Consider the following 10027-nt stretch of genomic DNA (forward strand, 5'->3'; position numbering starts at 1 on the left):
ATGAGGGGAGGAGTTGTGGAGATCTAAGGGTACTTGGGCACTAGGGTCTGCCTTCAGGACACTTGTGGGAGTGGCACACACCAGGTTGAGACTATGTTTCCTCAAGGGTTAAAACATCTCACAGACTCCATATAAAGATGCACTTTGGAGCCACTTTATTGATAATTTAAGGGAATAATAACCTGCAGCCACCACCAGTAATCTCTTATATACAGCATTCCAAAATACTATATATAAGTGCCCAGGTCGAGCAAGTCAGATCAAAGTATTGTAGTGCACATGCGCGGGCGATCTTTAACCTTTCCTCGCGCCTGCACATTATAGTACTTTGATCTGCCCTCAGAAGGGCAGATCACAGTGCGCATGCGCAGGACTGCAATGGCAGCCTGTGTGGATGACGTAGGACATGTCATCCATGCTGGGCTGAGTAGAAGGATGATGGCGATTGCCGCAGAGAGGAGGCGCTGGACTGGAGATCAGCGACAACCATTGAACCTCACCGCCCTCTAGATGAATATAATAAAAGTGTTTTTTACGTTACACAGAGTAGCCTGGGCTTTTATACACAGTATTCTGCAATGAGGTATGTAAGAGCTTACTAGTGGTGGCCGCAGCTTATAGGGGCCAAATCTGGTGACAGGTTCCCTTTAAGCATTTGGCCAATATAATGTCATTCTCTTTAGTGTCACTCTCTTTAATGCCAAGATAATCATTTACATGTTTTTCTTCATTCCAGGCATCTCCACCATTAAAGTGAATATTCGCCATGCGAATTCATTAGGAGGTGGATTCCACTGCTGGACCTGTGATGTTCGCCGCCGTGGAACCTTGCAGTCCTATTTCAGCTAATGCAATAGCTGGAAACTTACAAGGAATCTGCTTTTTAGCACCTCAATTTATAAGCAAAGCTAGCATTAAAAAGTAGCCTTTCCAATGTGATCTGCTTAAAATTGAAAACTTTTCTGACATGCAAGGGTCTATAAAACATGTGATTCTTTTTGCCATCCAAATTATGCTTTCTTAGACCAAAAATGGCTGAACAAAAGCTTATTTTTTAATGTTACATTTATGAATCAGTTATTAAATCCAGCAGTTCAGGACGGCACGGTGACAATGGGTGCACTAATTTTATCTATCTACCTCTGTCTTATCATAAAGGCAGCTGTGATTGTATCACGTTATTTCCTTACCTTTTTATACAGTATTCTCTATTGGGTACACGTATGCAAGTTCCTTTAAGGAGGGTCATAGATAGTGATCTCCTAAGTCATCCTTACAGTATTGTTTTCACAATCAGCCTTGGCGGGTTTACTTTACTTTCTCTTTAATTTTTTTTTTTCTTTTGCCTTTTCATCAACATCATTTTACTTTTAACCATTCGAGTAAGATAATGGGATTCTGGTGCTATTGCATTTTTTTTGTACTTTACATCAACTACAGTATTGACACCTAGGAGTCAAAAATACTAATATAACAAAAAACCCAATAATGTAGCAGTTTACTGCAAACCTCAAGTCCGTCATTTTACGAACTGAACCAATACCAAGAACATACCCTTGAAATTGTCTAGTAACATTTTTACTAATAACCCCCAATGGCCTTAAAAACTGTGTTCTCAGAATTTTAGGCTTATGTCATTTTATGGCTTGCTGCACGTACAGTACAGACCAAAAGTTTGGACACACCTTCTCCTTTCTAGAACAACTGTTAAGAGGAGACTTTGTGCAGCAGGCCTTCATGGTAAAATAGCTGCTAGGAAACCACTGCTAAGGACAGGCAACAATCAGAAGAGACTTGTTTGGGCTAAAGAACACAAGGAATGGACATTAGACCAGTGGAAATCTGTGCTTTGGTCTGGTGAGTCCAAATTTGAGATCTTTGGATCCAACCACCGTGTCTTTGTAGAAAAGGTGAACGGATGGACTCTACTTGGCTGGTTCCCACCGTGAAGCATGGAGGAGGAGGTGTGATGGTGTGGGGGTGCTTTGCTGGTGACACTGTTGGGGATTTATTCAAAATTGAAGGCATACAGAACCAGCATGCCTTCCACAGCATCTTGCAGCGGCGTGCTATTCCATCCGGTTTGCGTTTAGTTGGACCATCATTTATTTTTCAACAGGACAATGACCCCAAACACACCTCCAGGCTGTGTAAGGGCTATTTGACTAAGAAGGAGCGTGATGGGGTGCTACGCCAGATGACCTGGTCTCCACAGTCACCAGACCTGAACCCAATCGAGATGGTTTGGGGTGAGCTGGACAGCAGAGTGAAGGCAAAAGGGCCAACAAGTGCTAAGCATCTCTGAGAACTCCTTCAAGACTGTTGGAAGACCATTTCCGGTGACTACCTCTTGAAGCTCATCAAGAGAATGCCAAGAGTGTGCAAAGCAGTAATGAAAGCAAAAGGTGGCTACTTTGAAGAACCTAGAATATAAGACATATTTTCAGTTGTTTCACACTTTTTTTTAAGTATTTCATTCCACATGTTTTAATTCATAGTTTTGATGCCTTCAATGTGAATCTACAATTTTCAGAGTCATGAAAATAAAGAAAACTCATTGAATGAGAAGGTGTGTCCAAACTTTTGGTCTGTACTGTATATCAATTATACATGAGTTTTATGGGTTTTATACAATAAAGAGGCAGTTTTATATACATTTCTGTGTGTGTATACCATTACATGCTGCATGTTATATCCGTAGATTGTTACTTGCTGTTTAGTGTACCATTGTTTTACCATACTCCAATTGTATTCATGTTGTTTCATCCTTTGTGCTAGTTCTGTTATCTCAGCCAAGGGAAAAAAAAGTATATGAATGTTTCCATAACAAATGGTAGCATCAATAAATGAAATGCTTTAAATAAATTAATTGCCATGCACTTTTGTATGATGTTTGACTTCTTTTGAGTGTTGTCATACACTTTTATTACTACTACTGTAGTGACATTTTAATATCTATTGTAACATATATCTCTCCCCACTGGTGGACACAGACAGAAAAGAACCCCTGTGTAAGAACAATATATGGACTCCTTGCGGTCCAGTAGCTCATCAAAATGCACAATTCCACCTATTTTGGACAAGGAAATGGGCCAGCTCACTCCTTGAGCAGTTGCACCAATGATATGTCCGCCCTTGACTTGCCCTCTTCCTCATCCCAGATGATGTTGGTCATGTTGAGAAGGCTCATTGCCCATGATCACAAGTCACCCGCACTTCTGGTCATGCGCAGTACTCAGAAGCCGGTTGTATGTGTCCTGGCTTCAGATAGGCATAGTGCGCATGACCGGAAGTTCAAATAACTTCAGATCTTGAGCAGTGAGCCTCTTTGAAGCCCGGACGCATACTCCCAGTGTCAAAGAAGCTGAACACTGATAGGCACAAAGTAGCGCATGCGCAGGTTTGTATCGCGCTGCCATGATGCTGATTGTTGTAAAGCTTGTTATCACGCCCATAGGCGAGTGATAACATGCTAAGTAGGCCAACTAGCCAGGGAACTAACGCCCTTGCGACTAGTCACAGCCCTCATTAGTATCTTATGAACGGTCTTGATATTCAGTATTCAAGTCTTAATAGACAGTGCCATTTTACACAAATGCTTGAAATACAGTCTTCCTTTTCATACTGACGAGCTGATCCAATGCCTCCTGTGCCCAGTCTTTTCACTGCCAAACTTCGCCCTCCCATTTGACAAGTAATAAGCACTGTCATGTGATCACCATAAAACCCCTTCAATGCTGATCACATTGCTGCTAAATAATAGTGCCTTCTATCCTTGTCTGATTTCATCCTAAAGGGATCCTGTCACCATGAAAATGTAGTTCAATCTGCAGGCACTGTGTTATAGAGCAGCTGGAGCTGAGTACAATGATATATAGTTTTGTGAGAACAGATTCAGTATAAGATGTGTTTTATCATTTAAATCTTTACTCTTCCTGGAATTGTCGGTCCAGTGGGATCCGATCAGTGACTGATAGCTATCGCTATATAGACTCGCTGGTCTTGGTCCGGCACCTCCTCTCTTCCTTCCATCACCGTCCTCCTTCCCTGCTTTGTGTGGATGGCACGTCCTACAGCATCCATACAGAATCCTCCATTGCCTTCCTGCGCATGCTCACTTCTCTCTGCCCTACTGAGTGCGCATGCGCGGGCGGTCTTTGACCTTTCCCCGCGCCTTGCACATTACAATTCTTTGATCTGCCCTCAGCAGGGCAAAGAGAAGTACACGTGCACATGCCTCTTTATGGATGACGTAGGACGTGTCATCAAAACAGAGCTGGGAAAGAGGGTGGCGATCGCAAGAAGATAGGAGGTGCAGGACCAGCGACACCCATTGGATTGGACCGCCCCGCAGGTGAGTATAATAAATTATGTTTTTATGTTATAAAGAGTGGCCGGGCCTCTTGTATACAGTATTCTGGAATGCTGTATATAAGGGATCGCTTGTGGTGGCCACAGCTTATAAGGTACAAATCTGGTGACATGTTCCCTTTAAATCACTCCCTTTACAGGCACACTGCTATCATAATCTGGATGCCCTGCCATATTTATGCTATATGTTGGGAGGTTGTGACAATGGCAATATTTTAGGTGACAGCTCTTTATGCAGTTTCCTGATAGACATTGCTATAGGTCACTTAAGGTGAATCTATTTTTTAACATAAAGTGGAGTGACCTGACATTACATTTCGCAGTGTCTACAGTTACCTTCTTCTCTTCCACAGGTAACACTTGCTAACCTGAGCTTGACAGTTATGAGTAGAATAAACTATTGAGAAATCGTTCTCTTTGTTTTGTTTTTTACTTTCATGTTTGTGTTAAGTACAATCTAATGAATTCCTTTGAGGGCAATTTTAGGAAAAGTACAGTCTGTCTTTTGACTCGCATTAGCAGGCACTGGAGCGTGATTTTGGCTGAATAGGAAATATTTTGCAGTTCACAAGATTACGGATTGCCTTAATGATTGTGTATGACGCACTCTACTTTTCCAAATAGTAAACTCTTTTTTTGGGCATATTTATTTATTTGTTTGTTTATTTATCAGGACACATGCATCTTGGTTTATAGCTACAGGTATTGTCTTAGGGGCACTTTGCACACTGCGACATCGCAGGTGCGATGTCGGTGGGGTCAAATTGAAAGTGACGCACATCCGGCATCGCATGCGACATCGCAGTGTGTAAAGCCTGGATGATACGATTAACGAGCGCAAAAGCGTCGTAATCGTATCATCGGTACAGCGTCGGCGTAATCCATAATTACGCTGACGCAATGATCCGATGTTGTTCCTCGCTCCTGCGGCAGCATACATCGCTGTGTGTGAAGTCGCAGGAGCGAGGAACATCTCCTACCGGCCTCACTGCGGCTTCCGTAGGATATGCGGAAGGAAGGAGGTGGGCAGGATGTTTACATCCTGCTCATCTCCGCCCCTCCGCTCTGATTGGCCGCCTACCGTGTGACGTCGCAGTGACGCCGCACGACCCGCCCCCTTAACAAGGAGGCGGGTCGCCGGCCACAGGGACGTCGCACGGCAGGTGAGTGTGTGTGTGAAGCTGGCGTAGCGATAACTTTCGCTACGCCAGCTATCAACACATATCGCTGCTGCGACAGGGGCGGGGACTATCGCACTCGACATCGCAGCATCGGCCTGCGATGTCGTAGTGTGCAAAGCCCGCCTTAGCTTTCACTGGTAACCCTCAAATACCTTATTCCTCTGTAGAATGATAAAAACGGAAAATCCAGTTAAAATGATCTATTTGACAATTTTGTGTTACCAATTGAGTGTGTCCGATACTATGTAATCAAGTGACTTCAGTGCCACAGTCTGTAGAGACGCACCTCTTTTTCAATGGGAATGTGAGTATCCAATTGTACTTTTTTTGCAATCAATTTCTAGGAGGAATAACAGAGAAATGAAACAATGGAGAGTTAAAATATCTTTGCAATGAAATAAAAATATAAGTATTTACTAAAAGATACATGCCAGAACTGACAAGTTCTCATTAAAGTGCTATTCTGGTATAGAAAATATCACAATCTGCTTATTAGTTAAAAATAGATTTTTGTGCTTCCCCCATCGATTACCAGGACTGGGAATTTATGTCCACTGTTCACACCTGGTTTTTCATTGGCCAAACGGCCACAGCCATGAGGAGTTGAATAGAGCAGTTAGGGCCCTACTGCTCCATTCATTGTCTATGACTGTGACCATGCACTATGCTTAGCTATCTTCAGGTATCTCCAGTGTCAGAGATTTCATTAAAGTCACTCCTTCTGGCCAAGGCCGTGTAGTGAGAGAGAACCAGGGGGAAAACGGGACATCTGGCAATTTTCAGGGAACATTATCTCCGATCCAGTGAATATTACACTGCCATTAGTTTTTAGGATGAAATGATGGTGCTTAGATATTTCACTATCACTAAAACTCTGACAAACCATCTTCAGGAAAACTTCCGTCATCCATACCACAGGTCCTTCCAGGAGTAACAGGTTACAAAAAGATGAGAACTAGTGAAATATAGAAAAGCATCCCCTGAGAGCAGCCAGATGCCAAGGATCCCTCCTCCCCAAATGTCCTGCCTCGAAAGAGAGGTAATGTACTGTGTAAGAATTTGGGACAGAAAGAGAGTATCTCCAAGGTTCAACAAAGGATAACATTTGTGATCACTTGGTTAAAATGGACCTTATACTTTTGTCTTTCCTTCCCTTCTGTGTTGATTAGTGCAGCATTGGGACTAGTATCTCACGCCAGCCATTTCACTAGCCATGGTGTCTGCAGGGCTAGTGAGCGATTAGGTATCCGGCTCGGCGACAGGTTGAAACACCCCTTATGGGGATGCTAGGGAGCTCAGGAAACAGCTTGAGGTGAGTTCAGAAGATGTCCACTTAACCTTCTCTCTAGTGACAGGGCCCACCGTTGTTAAAGTTTCCCCGGTCTACCCCTTGTTTGTTTTGTGTTTCCACCATGCGCCAGACATCCCCTTAGTCCTTGACTGAAAAAATATTTGTTTAAATTGAATTTGTCCATTTTCATCAACTAAAGTATAATGTCTATGTGTGTGTAGCGCCCCTGAAGCCCTCAGGGTGCTACAAGGTTCTGCATCCCCACCAGGATGCAGGGGCTACCCCCTTAGGGACCCAACACCCCAGTGCCGGTAACACCAAAAACCCAGGTAATCCCAGTTTTCCCCAACAATCTCCCATACAATGGTACCTATCTACGGTGGGACCATGGATGGCCGCCTAGAGGTGGAGCCACTCCAGTCCACTAGTTGACCAGGTGGGAGGGGCAGACTGTAGAGAGTAGTCATGAAGACAGTAGTCAGTCTAAGTCGAAGTCTAGGAGAGAGAGTTGACAGAAGAGACATCCTGACTCGGGTTAATGGTGACCTGGTACCCAGGAAAGGTGGTTGCCGGTGGAGTATGGTGGAGTACTCCCGGAACTACGCACCGACGGGGTACAGGACCCTAGGACAGGAAAGAGCTTCAAACCGACCTGTTAACACCTGCACAGAAGGGGGACCATCAAGGACCTTGCTGACCCTTAAGAATCCGAAGACTCAGTAGCAAAGAGAGAACCGGGGACAGGACCAAAAACTCCAACCCCACAGGGTTCATGCTACCGTCAGGCAGACAGAAGTGGATAAACCACAGACCGGGGACCTCTAGTGTTCCATAACACGGGGACCCACTTACCAGAGACAGGTGCAGCGGCAGAAGGTACCAGAGAACCAGACTGGCACTGGGACGAAGGGGACCTGGAGGCGAAACCAGCTGGCCTCGGGCAACCAGTTAACATCCAAAGTGAGTAAACCAGTTGCACTGAATACCTGTCTCGACTCCTTATTCTGACGCCCACCGCACCATACACCTGCTGGGGCAATACCCTACTTGCGGAGGGACTACCATACTGCTGCTAATACCATCAGCCCCAGTAGAGACATTTTGCAGCGGTAGCTCCCTACATATAGCCACAACACCGCAAGTGGCGTCACTAGTAAACTTTATTCACCAATCCCCTGTAAATATCCCCATTACAAAAAGGGCCCAGGGCACGGAACTGGGTAACGGCCACCATTGGACATTCCCAATAGAGACGCTTCCCAGAACCAAGTACCCCATATCCCTCGGTGCTACAGGTGCATTAAAGTCGGCCACTGACATGAGTTAGCTGTCAGCTTAATGTTTGTTTGCCATACATATGAGCACTAGCTTGTCCAACTGCAAATTCAAACTGCCTGATCTTTGTCTCACCAGACATCATCTATTGGGATACAGCTGCAAGGCCCCAGTACACACTGTGCACAATTATTAGGCAAGTGAGTATTTTTACCAAATCTTCATTTTTATGTAGATTTTCCAACTCCAATCTGTATAAACTTGAATTGACATTGTATGAAGGAGATCAGAGGATGTTGTGTGTTTGTATAATGAGGGAGGCTATAGCCTAAGGATATCAACACCCTTTATGAAGGTGTTCAGAATTAATAGGCAGCTTGTTTTCCTCAGGAAAAATGAGTAAAAAAAAAAGATTTAACTGACTCTGAATAGTCAGAAATTCTTACAAGTCATCAAAGGGATGCATAACTTGAAGAAATTGCTAAGGAATGGGGTGTAATCACAAACATTATCATAAATGTTGCAAGGGTCGCAAAAAATGTTTTGAAAAAAAAAGAAGCACATTAACTGCCAAAGATTTAAGAAGAATCAAACATGAAGTGACCAGGAACCCAAAATCCTCCAGTGCTGTCATATTCCAGAACTGCAACTTCCCTGGAGTATCCAGAAGTACAAGGTGTTCAGTGCTCAGAGACACGGTCGAGGTGAGGAAGACTGAAGCCCAACCACCGCTGAACAAGACACGGAAGTTGAATCATCAAGACTTAGGCGGGCTTTGCACGTTGCGACATCGCAAGCCGATGCTGCGATGTCGCACGCGATAGTCCCCATCCCCGTCGCAGGTACGATATCGTGTGATAGCTGACGTAGCGAAAATTATCGCTACACCAGCTTCACATGCACTCACTAACAACAGCGTGATCAGATGTAGTGTGGACCAAACAAAAACGATGGAAAAATCCTGCCTACTTGCCCCTGGAAGTTATCTGTTTATGGCTGGCTGCATGTGAGCGGAGACCCAAGCTGCCCAATCAGACATCACCACTTCTGCATATTTTACTCACTCCTGCTTTTGGCTACAAATAGTGAGGTAAAAACTGACCAAATACTCAACATGTGCACAGGGCCTTAAAGAAAAAATAAAAACCGCTCCTAAACTGCTGTTTATTTGTTCAATCTGCTTTCCAAAAACTAGAATAAGTCTCGGTTCACCTTTATCCTGTGCTCAATGCTAAGATTATGTCTGTCTAAGGGCGACTTTGCACGTTGCGACATCGCAAGCCGATGCTGCGATGTCGCACGCGATAGTCCCCGCCCCCGTCGCAGGTACGATATCGTGTGATAGCTGGCGTAGCGAACATTATCGCTACGCCAGCTTCACATGCACTCACCTGCCCTGCGACCGTCGCTCTGGCTGGCGACCCGCCTCCTTCCTAAGGGGACGGGTCGTGCGGCGTCATAGCGACGTCACACGGCAGGCGGCCAATAGCGGCGGAGGGGCGGAGATGAGCAGGATGTAAACATCCCGCCAACCTCCTTCCTTCCGCATATCCTACGGAAGCCGCGGTGACGCCGGTAGGAGATGTTCCTCACTCCTGCGACTTCACACACAGCAATGTGTGCTGCCGCAGGAGCGAGGAACAACATCGGACCATCGCGTCAGCGTAATTATGGATTACGCCGACGCTGCACCAATGATACGATTACGACGATTTTGCGCTCGTTAATCGTATCATCTAGGCTTTACACACTACGATGTCGCATGCGATGCCGGATGTGCGTCACTTTCAATTTGACCCCACCGACATCGCACCTGCGATGTCGTAGTGTGCAAAGCCCGCCTTAGCCAAGAAATCTCTGAAGACAGATTTTTCAAAGGTTTTATAGACTGATGAGATGAGAGTGACTC

At 44.9% G+C, this 10027-nt stretch overlaps 1 protein-coding gene across 1 annotated transcript in view; it reads left to right on the forward strand.

The window, feature by feature from the left end:
• The window catches only part of GATM (glycine amidinotransferase), a 38385-nt gene extending 35513 nt beyond the window's left edge, over window positions 1-2872 (forward strand). The window contains exon 9 of the mRNA XM_075345836.1: window positions 737-2872. Coding sequence (XP_075201951.1) covers window positions 737-849 — 113 coding nt within the window. The 3' untranslated portion in view covers window positions 850-2872. The remainder of the gene's footprint in view (window positions 1-736) is intronic.
• Window positions 2873-10027: the final 7155 nt, after the last annotated feature.

This window comes from Anomaloglossus baeobatrachus, chromosome 4, assembly GCF_048569485.1.
Source record: "Anomaloglossus baeobatrachus isolate aAnoBae1 chromosome 4, aAnoBae1.hap1, whole genome shotgun sequence".
Lineage (NCBI taxonomy): Eukaryota > Metazoa > Chordata > Amphibia > Anura > Aromobatidae > Anomaloglossus > Anomaloglossus baeobatrachus.